Below are 16,544 nucleotides of genomic sequence, written 5' to 3'. Positions count from 1 at the left end.
CTCTAAGCGTCAAAACTTCACAAAAAACCGTAATTGCAGCTGAGGCCATCAACTTTTGTATTAGAACATTAACTCATTACCTACCCATGTCTGATCTAGAAATTGGTGAAATTTCAACCACTGTCACCAAGAGAAACAAAATGCAGCAAAATTTTATATTATCGAGAACGTTTGATAACATTAAAAAAGTCCGGAATCACTAGGATTGTCAGAATACTGATAGGCTGCAAAAGCTCACAGGGATATCAATTGCCCTAAAAAAATTCGTGATTCTAATCTCAAAAAGATCCCGAAAGCAAACGGAAGATAACAAAAATAACATAGAAATTAAGTTAAAATTTTCAAAAAAGAACGCTCAAACTTAAGAAACATAGGTGGCAGATCGCTTAAAAAAAGCCGCAATAGCTTTGTAGATCTGCAGTCTAAAAAAAACGGTAAAAAAGACAGACCGAAAAAAAAACGTCTTTTCATTGAAGGCTGATATGTTATTTTCTGATTAAAAATCTGTATACGTTTTTGCTGCCTCTATCAGCTGCTCTCAAATAACCTTCAATTAGGGTGACAACCACACTTTTGACCTTTTCGCTGTGAAATAAAGTAAATAAAAGTCAATTTCAAAGTGAGGAAGTCAATTTTGAGAATGAGGTAAGTCACGTGTGACCAAACATTTAATCACGCAAATGAACACACAATTCGCTCCATTAAGAGTAAAAAACGACGTCACGCACACACTTCAGTTAAAATTGCATGAACAAATGAACAAAAAGCAGATTTGAAGTGGTTGTGACGTCATATGATCGTAACAAAAGTCTTGACGACGAAATAAAAAAAACCAAGAGAAAGCCAATAATAGCCTCGGCTATCGCTGTGCGGCCATTAATCAGAAAACCACTCAGAATTCTAGTCACTCATCAATCAGAATTCTAGTCACTGTAATTAGGACAAAACAACATACACTATTTCCTTGTCGTATATGTATTAGACAACATGATTTCATACTAATTCAAAAACTAAAATAATCATAGAAAAGAAATAAGGAACAGAATAATATCCAGAGGCAAAAAAAATCGCTTAAAAACAATTCCAAGGCAGGAAGAAAATTACAATAAATTGTAATAAGTGGAAACTTTGGACAGTGCTTTCTAGCAAAGTCTCAGTACTGCCTTATTTTGAATGAAATCAAATGCAAACCAAAGAAATGACGAAAAGCTGAACTCATTCAATTTTTTAACAAATGAAAAAATCAATATAACCAGTATAAATTTAGGTGCCAGATTTAAATGTAGAATGATGCAAACTACAATGTGAAGAATATGGACACAATGTAAGTAACGCCGTAATGAATACTAACTCTTGATTTTTGAAAGTTAAAAATCAAATTGAAAAAATCAAGAAAAACGAATTTATTTATTTCATTGTTCAGCATTCGAGACATAGAAAAGACAACGAGTAAACCAAGACAAAGATCTATTCTCTTGAACAGAACAAAAAAAAGAAGAAGCAGAATTCAAACATACGAAACATTGCAACATTTTGTAAGAAAATGGTTAAAATATTTCTAAGACTGCATTTATGAAAAAAAATTTAAACTGTTTTCAAAAAACTTAACGCTTACAAATGATTGAATTCTTATTGAAGCAAAACTAAAGTCCCTCATGTTGCACAAAAAGACTATTTCTAGCAATTGAAACCATAAAACAGACAAAAAACAGAAAAATTGGAAAAAACTACCGAAATCGGATTAGCATATGTACAATTTTATAAAACAAAATTACATAGAGGTAGAAAAAAGCGTTGAGTATCTGAATTATCAAAGGGAAGTTGCCATGTAGACTGACTTTTGGCAAAAAGACGGCTGAAAGATCCCAAAAATGAAAAAAATTTAGAGAAAAAAGCCAAAAATTAACTAAAAAAAAGAAAAATATGTGCCAATCTTGAAACTTAAAACGCATTTTCAGGCTATGAAAAACACTGCGGTATCAATTACCGAGGTCTACATTTCAATATAGCATCAAATAAAAGTCATTTCTACAAGACACCAAATTCCAAGCAAAAAAATTGGGCCAAAACGGTTATCTATATGTGCCATTCAGTCAAAAACTACTTTTCAAAGTCAAAAAGTCATTCACTAAAGGCGGCGCATGATCAAAAAACGTCTCTTGCTCAGAAAAAATAGTTCATATGGCAATTTTTCTCACTTTCGCTTTTAGGTAAAAACAGCGTCTGAACGAATAGTACTTCCGGTAAAAAAAAACATAGCCGGAAGAATTCCGGAAGCGACTCGAAGCGTCAGAACTTCACTAACAAAACCGTAATTGCAACAGAAGCCACTACCTTTTGTTTTAAACCATTAACTCACTACCTCCCCAGGCCTGCTCTAAAAATTGGTGAAACTTAAACCACTGTCAACAAGAGAAACAAAATGCAGCAAAATTTTATATCATTGAAAACGTTTGGTAACGTTAAAAAATCCAAAATAAATGAGGTGGTTAAAAACCTGATAGTCTGAAAAAGCTGACAAGGTTATCAATAGCCCTCTAATAATTCATGATTCTAATCTGAAAAAGATCGCGAAAGCAAACGGCAGATAATAATCTTAAAAACTAAGTTAAATCTTTTCAAGAAAGAAAGCTCAAATTTAAGAATAAGAAAACACCTATAATTACACTTCACATCACTGCGATTAACCCAAAAAACAACACACACCTGTTCCTTCTTATACACAAGCTAGACCACATGATTTCACACTAAATCAAAAATAAAATTGATCATAGAAAAGACATAAGCAGCATAATCAAAGGCAAAAAATCGTTTTAATTAATACCAAGGCCAAAAGAAAGCTGTAGTATTTAGCCATAAGTGGAATTTTAGAAAAGCTTGCTATCAAGCTCTCAGTACTGCTTTATGTTGAATGAAATCAATTGCAAACCAAAGAAATGACGAGAACCTAAGAAAAAGCTGAAATCATTCATTTTTTACAACTAAAAAAAAATCAAAATATCGAAAATAAATGTAGGTGCCAGGACAAAGCTAGAAAGATACTAACTAGAATATAAATATGGGCACAATTTAAGGAACACCGTTACAAAAAGACATTCTTGATTTTTGAAATTTGAAAATCAATTTAAAAAACTCAAGAAAAACGATACATTTCATTGTTCAGCATTCAAGACATAGAAAAGATAACTAGTCAACCGATACAAAGATCTATCCCCTTGAAGAGAACAAAAAATGGGAAAAAGCAGAATTCATAAATACGAAACATTGTAACATTTTGCAAAAATAATGGTCAAAGAACTTTTTTGTCCAAAGAAAGTTAAGACTGCATTTATGAAAAAGTTTTAACTGTTTTTTCAAAACTTAACGCCAAAAAATTAATGAAATTTTACTGAAACGAAATTAAAGTCCCTCATGTTGCACAAAAAAACTATTTGTAGCAATTACAACCAAAAGACAAACGAAAAACTGAAGAAAATCGGAAAAAAACTACCAAAATCGGATTAGCATATGTACAATTTTATGAAACAAAATTACATCGAGGTAGAAAGAGGCGTTGAGTATAGGAAATATCAAAGAGAAGTTGCCATATTAACTAATTTTTGACAAAAAACGAATAATAGATCCTAAAATGATGAAATTAATAATAAAAAAGCCAAAAATTAGTTAAAAAATCAAGAATTATGTGCCAATTTTCAACTTGAAACGCATTTTCAGGCTCTGCAAAACACTGTGGTATCAATTTCCGAAGTTGATATTTCAATATACTATCGAATAGAATTTATTTCTACAAGAAACCAAATTAAAAGCAAAAAAATTGGGCCAATCAGACGAAAAAACGGCTAAAAAATGGTCATCTATATGTGCAATTCAGTCAAAAACTACTTTTCAAAGTCAAAAAGTCATTCACTAAACGCAGCGCATGATCAAAACATACCCGGCAGATTGCCGGAAAATAGCCGCCGTTGATTCCAATAAGCATGATTGGGATTGAAATAACAGAAGATATTGAAAAAAAAAGATTTTTGTGCAAAAACATTTTTTTAAGTCCGATTTATTTTGATGGCATTTCGTGGTTGAACATACTTCTGTTTTAGAGAGAGGCTACAGGGGCTACTATCAATACCAATAAGCATTAGAGATGGTAACTAAGACTTATAGGAACGACGTTCAATTAGCGGGCATCTAAAATTGGGCTTTATGGGTTTATCCCGTTTCTACTTCTGACTTCAATTTTTTATACTGACTCTGTTCATTTTGAATTGCTTTGCTGAGCAACTGATGTTCAAAATCACTTTTAGCAGAATGAGAGAAGAGAGAAACTAGCCTAGAGAAGTCAAAAAGATTTCACGCAAAATGTTGAAAAGGCGGCAAAATGAGGTAAAGCGAAACATTTTTTTATTCGACGAAGTAAAAAAACATAGCAGGACAAGTCCTGACGTACAATTCAAAGAATTTTCATTGACTAAACAGAAAACAAGACCTAGAACGGACTATGAAAGGATTGGAAAAACCATTTAGAAAAAAATCCGATCCAAAAAATCGAAAAACAGTAAAAATCAAAGTGAAATTGCCGCATGTGAACAAAAAACCACTACCGATAAAGCGAATTTTTGTTCAAACACCGTATTCTCACTCTACTTTAAAATTAGAGCAAAAAAATTTCACACCGCAAAACCACTCGCTTTTTCGCTCCATTTCCTGTTTCGGCGTGACCAAAATCACTACTCCAATTTGACTTCAAAAATCATGAAAATGTGTGAACAGATCTTAAAAAAAAAGACAGCGCCCCAATACAATTCAAATTCTTTGAATTGTAAAAAAAAAAATAGGAGCGCTATAATAGCCGGCTGAGAAGATGAGGGCGGCTATTAAAAACTTCTCTCGCTTAGCGAAAATCTGTTCACCAAGACAGCTTTTCTCACTTTCGCTTTTAGGTCAAAATGCCGCGTGAACAAATCTACTTCCTGTAAAAAAAAACCGAGAGAAAAACAATACTCCTCTTCGAGTCGTAAAAACCTTAAGAAAACCAATACTCCCCTTCGAGTCGTAAAAACCTTAAGCAAACCAACACTCCTCTTCGAGTCGTAAAAACCAAGAGCACCGCAATAAGCTCAGCTCAGCTTACAGCTTCGCAGCTAAAAAAAGAGATTACCTTGTTAATATGTTCTAAGCCACACTTTTTGTTTGTGCATTTTTGTTATAATTTTGATACGATATTCCAACACTCACTCGGATGGCATGCTATCGGGTTCTCGGAGCAGACACAAAGCAGCCTCTAGGAAGATGATCGACGTCCCAATGTAACCAGCATCTGAAACGGAATTTGTTGCCTTTTCAAGTTTGCTAGTTCGTTCCTCGCTGGAAATTGGGCCAAATCACTTCAAGGTAACGCTAATGCCAAATCATTAGACGCTCTAGTGAAAAAATGAAACCAAATTTGGCGCGCTTTTCATTTGAGTTTTAGTAGAAAACTAGCACCAATTGCATTGAGGTGCTACAATTGTGAATGATAGCACAAAATAGATTATGCAAGAACTCGAGCGTGAAGTTACTCGAAAAGATTTCTGAGCCCACCTATATATCAGTAAAAATGAACTTAGTGTTTGCTGTTGCGCTTTTAAGTGTTTACAGGTTACAATATTGTTAAACTTCGGGTATTGTTATCTTTTCTTAAGTGTGATCCACTTTTTCAACTAAGAGTTTCTTGTGATGTGCTCCTGTATAAGCTTGTATGGTTGATAAAAAAATAGTCAAAAATAGATTAAAAAAATTATCATCAAAGTTAAGAGTGGAACAATGATACTAAGTATGACAGCGACGCGAAAGGTTCGCTATCGAAAGTCATGAAAAAATGCTAGAGATATGAATTTTACAGCAATCATGAACTCAATAGATTTGGAAAAAAACAAAGCAGGACAAGTCCTGAAATACAATCCAGAGAATTGAATTAACTAATGACCCCACAATTAACCTTTTCCAGAGAAAAATTAATTAAATCATGACCCGGCATTTAATATTTTAACAGCAACATCAAATCAAGACAGTCATTAAAGCCCCTGAATCTAGGCGCAAAGATGAAAAAATCTAAAACAATTAGAAAATTTTGTCTTCCAAGTTTTACTGTTTTAAAAAGCTATAGAAACAACAGTTTTTCAAAATATTGACACTTTGCGTCCCTAGATTGAGTACATAAAAAAATAACGTCCAGGGAATCAATGACAGATAGAGCAAAAATAGGCAAAACTGAAGAAAATAAGCAATGATTAGAAACTTTAAAAAACCAGGGGCCAAACTAAGAGGACCTCGTAACTACAGGCAAAACCCTTTAACTACAGCATGTTGCAAACCTTTAAAAGACAAAAAAAATTAGCAGTTCTAATGGCTGAAAAAGGGAAAATAAAAGGGAAAATAAAACTACAGATGAAGGTAAGACTCACAAGTTATAGCAAACAATTTGACAAAAATTACGCCATACTAGAAGGCCTATAAGAAATTAATATTGTTTTGAGACAGCGATAAGACCACATGAAAAAGGAAAAAACATTTTAAGAAAAAAATAAAGAACAATTGCTATGAACTGAAGCCATCAATTGAATTCACCTATTACTCGTTAGCAACCGATGATATCTGCAATCAACGAGATAAAATCGATAAAAAGGGTATTAAGTACAGCAAAGACAAACAAAATTTAAAAAAAAATGGAAAACCAAAAGCGTATAGGTAAAAAAACAACAAAGAATTGAAACACTAAATTTGTCAGGCTTAGCAACACTTCAGTCAGGCTTAGCAACACATGACACTTGTCATTAAGGAGATTGAGAGATAAGATAACAAATTGGTCAACAAAAACTTGTAAACCTCAAAAATTCGATGAAATTTCTTGAAAGAATGAAAGTCAAAGTCATAGAAGGAAATATCGTTGAACTGCAACATTTAAATGGATAAAATAGCTCAAATTAGCAACCTATGCGACCTCTCCCTAAAGAGATCAAAAGATACGACAGTACAAAAGATACGAAAAGTACAGGTACTCAAGACATGAAAATAACTAGCCAAAATTTCAAGCACCTAAAAAGGTTCAATCATGCCTCATTAGCAACCAATGAGACTGTAATTAATGATACTATGTGATAAAACAAGGGAAATAATGATGAAAAAAGGGGCAAAACATAATTTTCAATTAGATTTTATGACAACAAATAGTTTCAGTGCAAAAAAACATAAGTTGCCTATCGAAGACCTCAATCAATTGAAAATAGGGGCCATTAGAGCACATATGTAGCGTAATAAAAACACTTCAGAGAAGAAACACTAAAAACAGCAGTCAAATTGTCGCACGTGAAAATTCGCTATCAGCTATCAAAAACCCTAAATATGTTCCAACCTCACACCCAACTTTACAGGTACTTGAAAAAAAATCACGCTTCAAATCTACTGGCATTTTTTCTCCCTTTATTAGTCCAGGGTGATTAAAATCCCCAATCTAATTTGTCTCTCACTGACGTGAAGAAGCCAAAAAACGCGTGAAAAAGTCTTGAAAAACATAGCAGGAAAACACCGGAATCGACTCGGAGTAGAGCATAACTTACGCTCTAACCCACAACTAAATAAACAAGCAAAACTATTTACTTCATTATATCACTCAATTCTTAAAAAAAAGAACAAGGAATTAGAAAAGAAGAGAAAAAAGTGAAACCAATATTGTCAATTTTTCATGAGTCGCGACTCCAAAAAAAATTTCGATAACAGAATGTCTAACAAACTCAAATTCTGTTCGCTAAAACTGCATATTCGATAAAACTTCATATTCGAAAACATACCAGACAGATTGCTGGAAAATAGCCGCCAAAATTAAACTGATTTTTGTACCAAAAAATTAAGTAAAAACTAAGTCAATGTTCTCCCGTAGTTAGACACGCTCCTGTTTCTTAATGTCGGGAAACAGAAGCTAATATCATTACAAATAAGCAATAGAGACGGTATCTACGATTTGTTAGAACAAAGTAGCAGGCATCTAAAATTGGGTTTCATGGGTTCATTCTATTTCTATTTTTGATTTGGTTTTTTCGATAATAACTCCGTTGATTCTAGATTGTTATTCTAAGCACCTGCTGTTTAAAAGAATTATTAAAAGAATGATGTACCTTGAACAGACCGAGAGAAGAATAAAATAGCCTAGAGATGTCAAAAAGATTCATGCAAAATTTCGAATAAGCTGTGAACTAGGGCAAAGGAAAAAGTTTTGCTCGAAGAAGTAATAAAAATTAGGGCCACTATAATAGCTGGCTGAAAGAATGCGAGCGGATATTACAAAAAACATGATAATCGATAAATATCAAAAGGCGAAAAATCGAGCAAACGAAACTAAGAAAAAAATTTAAGAAATCGGTTGTTTTTTTTAATAATAATCTCTAACGTTCTAGAATCTCAACCGATGTTTTAAACACTTTTTGAGAGGCAGTTCATAGTTCATGCTTATTCGTTGAGCAACCACAGGAAACCCAAACGCACTGCGAACTTTTACAACAACTGAAAGAGGTAAAAAAAATCACAGAAAACTGTAGTATTAATTTATTTAATTTATAAAAATCATGTGTTACCAAACATTGAATGGTTTTAACATAGTGAAAAAAAACTAAAACAAACTTTAAACAATAATAACAAAAATAAAAGGGCTTAAAAACCGGTAAAAAGCATCCAAAATGGCGAAATCACAAAAATTGCTCAAGATTGCATATAAAACTCTAATATCTGATTGAGATGGCATTTAACAAAGAACAAAAATCAGAACATTAGTAAATTGACAAAACCCTCAGGGTGAACTAATTTACTTGATTTGTTCACCAGGAACACAAAAATTCAAACTAATCTTGCTTCCAGATCAATTAATCTATTTAACCCAACGAAAGTGAGAAAGACCTTCCTAAGAGGCATTAATTTGCCAATCAATTTCGCCGATCAGAAACAATTGAACAATTAGTCACAAACAACCACTCATTGTGAAAACTGAATTAATCACCGAACATGTCTTTGTATTCTTTTCAGAAAACAAACAATCGCTCAGATTTTTGAGCAAGAAAACATTTTGCCGCTCAGTCAATTATAATTCAAATTATATAAACCAAAAATTTATAGAAATTTATTATAAAAACATTAAATCGGTTTTTGCTGGCAATTCTGATTATTCAAAATTTCTCATTCGTACCATTTTTGATTTAGTTTTAAATATGCTAACACAATCAGCTCTTTTAGGAGCATTTCTGAAAAGATTTGACGTATACTTGATTCTTTTATCTGCATGTACTTTTCAAACAAAATAGACGTAGGGTCGAACTTGCGTTGTTTTTAAATTATTAAACATTTAGTTTAGCTATGCCTTTAATTTAGGGTTTTGTTGATTAGATGGCTTCACAACGCGCCTACGCGTTCGAGAGAACATCAAATTTTAGACAATGAAGTTAGCATACCTGAATATTTTTTGGCTCATTACAGAAACATTTTTAGTTTATTCTAGAACCGAAATGTAAGGAACACAACTCTGATTTCGGACTGCTTTTCTAAAAATGAAACGAACTTTTAAACGTTGCCAAAAGCAAATTCTCTATTTTCAGCGGTCAATTCAGCTTTCCATTAATTTTCTACATCTGCGAGATTTTTTACTATGAATCCGTCAGTCTTTTTTAAGCTTTGCACCAAATAAGTATCCTTTCAAATGTTGCAGAAACAAAGATAGACGGTTGATTGCCGGAAAACAGCTGGTAGTGACTTCCGTTGGGTCCAGAAAACAATAACTATAGAAAAGAAAAAACGAAAATTGACATCCTTTTTTCCAAGTCTCAAGAAGTGTTGATATTAAAAGAAAGGTTTAATTTTCAACATAGCCAGATAATTGCGGGAAAATAGCCGCCGTTGACGCGCCTGACACAAAAAAAAGCAAAAGTAAGTAATAAAAATTGACAGACTTTTTCCCCGAAATTCAAAAAGTGTTCTAATTCGGTGTGCAATTTCAGTTAGAATCTAAACCTGTACTTAATTCAACGTCTAAACTGAAAGCCATTAAACTTAATAATAATGTCAGCTAGCAACCGCTATAATGAATTTTGATAACCTAATGCACTATGACTTACTTACCGGACTTTATCGGTTTATCCTGTTTATTTTGATTTTGCTCTTTTGACATTGACCGTATTCACTACAATGCGTAATTTATTGCGTGAGAACTTTAAATTTTTTCAGTAGAAACAGTGAGAGAGTTAAGTCAATATTCAAATGAAAAATCGCGACTTATGTAAAACAAAAAATGTGATCAGAAGGTAAAGCGAATTTTTTTAAAAAAAAAACATAGCAAGACAAGTCCTGAAAAACAATCCAAAGAATTGAATGAAAAACTACTGTACCTGACCAGCATAACTCAAAAGTCGGGAAAATAAAACTAACATACAAACCAAAAAATATAGTCATTGCTAAAACTCTTAAAGCTTTTGCCCTGAAGGCCAGTTTTGATCCATTCAAATATGCCTGAAAATTGAAAAATAAAACATACATAAAAAAATTGCAAAATTAAAAAAAAGTTTCTCACGTTCGCAAAATTAAAATGCTCGAAATCAATTTTTGTCTCTAGCATCTGTCTAATAACTCATTTGCAAGAACTATAAAAATTCCATTAGCCCGTAAAGATTGAAAAGCTTAGAAATTTCAAAACATTTGAAAACAATTGAAAGTTTTAATGAATTGTTGCTAAACTTTGAGAAGTTAATTTCTTCAAAACAATTTTATTGTCTTCAGAGGCTATACAGTATCCCAATTTCGAGCTATAAAAATTACATTGGTTCAAAAAATCAAGAAACTAAGCACATTACATTAAATAACTTTTTTTTTAAATTCAAAAATTTATAAAAAAAACGCGAACATTTGTAATATTACAAGGTTGAAAACCAATCCATTGCCCTTTGCCACTATGCAGTAGCATATTATCAAAATCTAGAAGAGGTTACTTGGACAGTGAGGCACGAAAAACAAACATTATAAACTGCAAAAAATATTTTTGAAAAACTTCCAAAAAATTCCAAATTTTGTCAAAAAATTGCAAAGTTTGTGATATTAGAATGCTGAAAACAATTCCAATGCCACTTAAAACAATTCAGTAACACATTAGCAGACGCTAGAGGAGGATTTCTCACCTGAGGCTGGAAAAACCTCAAAATTCAAAAAATCGCAAAAATTAGTATTTTTCGTGTTTATATTTGCAGTACCAAAACATATAGCTCAAAAAAATTGTCAAAAAAGTAACTATATCATGCAGAAGACCTTTATCAACTTTGAAAAACGTCAATTCACCAACAAAACAATCGAACAATTGCACCATTTTGGGCTCAAAAACTCCTAAAAATGACCTTTTAACCTTGAATTCAGGTTAAATCCAAAACTAGCACTGGACCTCTAATGAAACTTAATGTCCACTGGGCTTTATTTTTTTATCCCACTTTGAATGATCCAATTCATTGAAAAATGTGTGAAAACATCTTACAAAAAATACAGAACCCCAATACAATCGAATTCTTGGATTATAAAAAAGAGAGCGCCTATATGATAGCTGTAAATAGGCTGACGGCGGCTATTAATAACAATTAAAATTTCATCCTAACAACTTAAGACAAACGAGCTTAATACTTATACCAAAAAGCAGGCAGTTCAATCCGCTTTGCTTATAGCGAAATCAAATCACCCAAAAAGCAAAAGAAAATTCTAGACCATTAACGGTTTCTGGGTAAAAACAAAAAGTTTGCATAAAAATAAAAAGATACACACGACTACAACTAATAAATTCAAATTTCGATCTAGAGCAATTAATAATTAATTGATTTTAATAAGTTTTCTGTATAAAAATGTATTAAATTTTTGGCAATCGGAATACACGTTACCCGTCCCAATTTAATTAATAAAAAGTTATATATTTATATAACTTATAACTTATATATATATAAAGTCTCATAAATATATAATATGTATATATATATATATATATATATATATATATATATATATATATATATAATTGGCAATTGGATAAAAAGTTTCTTGTTTCCTTTGTTTCCGGAGAAGGCGTTTCCTTTGTTTCCGGAGAAGGCACAACTCTTGTTCTGAAGTATTTATCAAAATCAATTGCAAGCGTACTGTCAGCTTATATCTCAGAAGCAACGAGAACACATATGATTTGGACTGTAATTGCTTTTCGCCACCACCGCAATTAAACAATTATTAAACCTCAAGGAAGCTTTGTGGCACATATTTTTTCAGAACTGAAATGATGGGAGGAAAAATCGCTATTTTTATAGTTTGTATCGAATGCTTTGCAACTTAACTGTGGAAACGTGCATTTTATGACCACTTGCTAAATAAGGAACAAATTGCTGACATAAAATTAACTAGACACAAAGAGCAGGTAATGATTTGATTATAATAGTTTTAATCCAAGAAGATACAAAAGTAGCTAAAAAAATAAGGCAGTTAATAGTTGTTAGTATCAATTACTAAAAAATCCAGTAAAGTAACCTATCCACATTTCTTAGTGGTATGTGTGTTGAGCGTGTTCACATCTAGGTGATCGAGTTTAATCAAATGTTCGTATGCACGCAAGAATTTTGAAGTGAAAGCACCAAAATCGCGTAACATCGCTTGAAAAACAAACTTTAAAAGCTTCGAAGTTGGGCACCATATAATGAAAAAGCAGTTTCTTGCACCCTTTATTTTAGCATCACAACGAGAGTTAGCAATAAAGCTTTTTTGAATGGCTTCTCTTTGTTTATTGCAAACAACACTTTCAGAATGTTAGTCAGTGTACCTTGAAAAGGGATATTTATACTAATCAAGGGGTTATCGGTAGCATGAATGAATGCTTTATTGCTCTTTCGACAGATAAACAAAAATTTGATCGCATTCTATTGAACAACCGGATTACACTGTGGTGTGATTTTGTGTTTACAGAGCTCATACAGAATTCAAATCTTATTGTATTTTTACAGATGACCTAACCTGGACCCCTGAAGATGGATGTGGCATGCACTGTGGGCTTCTGCTGCTGATTCTGTTCATTCAAGTTGTCCCTCTCAAAGCTGCTGATGTAACCCTCCCCCCGTAGGTAGAGAGTGAATGATGCCTCCTCCATCTATAACAAACGTTACCGCAAATTATTTTCAGTCCTACTTTCGAATTCTGGAAGTTTTAAGACCAATGAACACTAAATTCTCAATTGATTACAAGGACATTTTGTAAACCCAACCGATCGTTGTCCTCCTACCTAGTAAACAAAAAGGTGGGATAAGACTATTTTTGTGCAATTTTTGGCCAAATTCGGCATATTTTGTCGTTTTTTGGACATTTTGCCTTCTTTTGATTAATTTTTCGCCTTTTTACACTATTCTGACATCCTTTATATAATATTTTATACAAATAAACACGATCACTCTTGATTCTTCAATGTAAATTCATAATTTTAATATATCTAAATAAGATAATTGTTCGAGCTAGAGTAATCGAGCATGTTTTGAACACGATAATTTATTGTGCCATGATACAATAAAAAATCCTTTTCTGCTATAAAACTCAATTCAAATAACCATATGTTTTCAACTGAGCATTCAGATATAAAAAAAATTATTAAGTACTTGTGATCCAAAATTGTTGACCATGATTAAAAAGCGCAGAATTTGATAGAAGTCATTTGAACGTTCTCTCCCTTCCTTTCGTCAGTTTTCCTTTTCCCTTCTTCCACCCTGGTTGATAAATATTCCTTAGCTGCGCAGGGTAAATTTTTCTTTTTGATTAATTGCGTTTCCTCCGTAAAAGTTCCATTTATTTCATAGCGTCTTTTTGGAATGACCTATTACTGAATTCCAGTTCAGTAGCGTATCCGTTTTTTCGTAACGCAGTAGCAATTTTTCCAAGGTGTAAGTTAATTAGCCTTAATAATTAATTAACAAAAACTAGCCTGTTTTTAGAAAAGTTAGTGGTCGTCTCCAAACTAATATTCGAAAAAGATTAACTTATTTTTCGATTTATAAAATTTTCTTGATGAAAGTCGACAAATAGGGTCGTATTAATGAAACTTTTCAATATCTGTAATTGCAAAAACAAAACATACCTGACATATTGCCGAAAAATAGCCGCCGCTGATTCCCATAACCACGATTGGAATTGAAAGAACAGAAAAAGATAATTAAAAAAATTTGTAGAAAAACTATCTTAAAGTGCGAAAAATTTTGATGTCATTTTGTTGTTGAATATACTCCTGTTTCATAACGAGACAATGCAGGAGCTAGTATCAACAACAAAATCATTAGAGATGGTAACTAAGACAAAAAATTTAACGCAAAATATTGAACAAGCTGTGAACTAAGGTAAAGCGAAAAATTTTAGTACGACAGTCCTAAAAAGTCCTGAAATATAACCCAAAGGATATTGATTTAGCCATGACCTGAAAAAACCGTGTTAGATGTCCAATGAGAACAATTAGTTTGACACCACTGAGATTAAGCAATTTTACCACAAAAACAAAAAACATAACCGACTAACGTCGGGCGAATTGCTCTCAAACGACCGGCAAGCGGTTGACTTCGTCAACAGCTAGCCACGGTTTAGTGACCTCAGGGCATTACCTTCTTATCCCGATTCTGAAGACGAAAATCAAATGGCTCAGATGAAAAATCAGCCAAGCAAAAAATTGCATAAAAGACAAACAGGATTAATATAGTGGCTACAATTTGCTTTTGAGAGCAATTAACAATGGTTTCCTAAAAAGCCTGTTAGGTACTTTATGATAAAAAATATTTCAAATATAACGCATTGATAATGAGGATCAGAGATGCTGACATTACGCTACATATCAGCAGCTGAAGTGCGGCATCAACAAAAAGAGAGAGAGAGTGTGTGTGAGATAAAGAGATAAAACGTGAACGAGAAAAATATGGAAAGGAACCCCAACCCAAAGAGAGAGAAGGAGACAGGAATATCTTCCATGATTAGATTCGACACTGCAACTTCTAGTTTGTTAACCTCGTTAATAAAAAAAATCATATCGAAAATAACTGAAAAAGGCAGAATTAAAAAAAAAACTTTTCAACTTTGCAATAAAAAAATTCAAAACTAATTTTTAAAAAACATTAAAAAAATTCAAAACTAATTCAAGACATTAATGTCTTACGAACCAATTCATTGTCTCAAGAGACTATCCGGTATCCCTGTTTCAAGCCTGAAATAGTTTTACAGGCTCAAAAAGATCCATACAATTGGAACATAAAAATTTTCCGAAAAATTGAAAAGTTATCCAAAAAATACTAAAACCGGAGTCATAAAAAATGTTGATCACCATCCTATTAACTCTATAAACCATGCAGCAGCTTACTATCAAACCTTGGAGTAGGTCGCAGGGCCTCTGTTGCCGGAAAAAATTCAAAAACATGAAAAAAATTGCGAACTTTTTGAAAAATTGCTTGAATTAGTAATATTAAAATCTTGAAGAACGTTCCATTACATCTAAAAACTATGCAGAACAAATTATCAAACCTTAGAGGAAGTTCCGTGGCCCTTGAGAGATACCTAAAAAATGACAATATTCAAAAAAACTTTAAAGCACAATATGCAAAAAATTTTTGTAAAACATTGCACGTTTTACAAAAAAATGCTAAAACTTGTAATATTAAAAAGTTGAAAACTAATCCATGACGAACGAAAAATTTTCAGTAACTTATTATCAAACCCTAAAGGAGGTTTTATGAGCCTTGAGGCTCAAAAATCTGAATAATGACTATAAATGTCAAAAAATTGGAAATGGCAAAAAATATAAAAAATATGCAATAATTCGTGATGTTAAAATCTTACAAGACATTCCATTTATCCAAAAAATTATTCATTAACCTATTTTCAAAGCCTATTCAGTAACCTATTTTCATTTTTTGAGCCTGTTAGGTCATTTATGATAAAAAATATTTCAAATATAACGCATTGATAATGAGGATCAGAGATGCTGACATTACGCTACATATCAGCAGCTGAAGTGCGGCATCAACAAAAAGAGAGAGAGAGTGTGTGTGAGATAAAGAGATAAAACGTGAACGAGAAAAATATGGAAAGAAACCCCAACCCAAAGAGAGAGAAGGAGACAGGAATATCATCCATGATTAGATTCGACACTGCAACTTCTAGTTTGTTAACCTCGTTAATAAAAAATCATATCGAAAATAACTGAAAAAGGCAGAATTAAAAAAAAAACTTTTCAACTTTGCAATAAAAAAATTGAAAACTAATTTTTAAGAAACATTAAAAAAATTCAAAACTAATTCAAGACATTAATGTCTTAAAAACCAATTCATTGTCTCAAGAGACTATCCGGTATCCCTGTTTCAAGCCTGAAATAGTTTTACAGGCTCAAAAAGATCCATACAATTGGAACATAAAAATTTTCCAAAAAATTGAAAAGTTATCCAAAAAATACTAAAACTGGAGTCATAAAAAATGTTGATCACCATCCTATTAACTCTATAAACCAT

General features: G+C 32.3%; 2 protein-coding genes across 3 annotated transcripts in view; both read right to left on the bottom strand.

Annotated features, from left to right (window-relative positions):
* LOC142334604 (saccharopine dehydrogenase-like oxidoreductase) overlaps positions 1-16,544 on the bottom strand; it is an 81,172-nt gene that overhangs the window by 2,733 nt on the left and 61,895 nt on the right. The window contains exons 9-10 of the mRNA XM_075382768.1: positions 13,033-13,165; positions 5,230-5,311 (exon numbers count right to left, since the gene is read on the bottom strand). Of these exons, the coding sequence (XP_075238883.1) occupies positions 5,230-5,311; positions 13,033-13,165 (215 nt within the window). The remainder of the gene's footprint in view (positions 1-5,229; positions 5,312-13,032; positions 13,166-16,544) is intronic.
* Positions 1-16,544, bottom strand: part of LOC142334606 (delta(3,5)-Delta(2,4)-dienoyl-CoA isomerase, mitochondrial-like) — a 440,398-nt gene that overhangs the window by 364,298 nt on the left and 59,556 nt on the right. The window lies entirely within an intron of this gene.

Source organism: Convolutriloba macropyga, chromosome 2 (genome assembly GCF_964194025.1).
Source record: "Convolutriloba macropyga chromosome 2, txConMacr16.3, whole genome shotgun sequence".
In the NCBI taxonomy this organism is placed as follows: domain Eukaryota; kingdom Metazoa; phylum Xenacoelomorpha; order Acoela; family Convolutidae; genus Convolutriloba; species Convolutriloba macropyga.
Note: the sequence above shows the minus strand (reverse complement) of the source record. Positions and strands in the feature narration are given on the sequence as shown.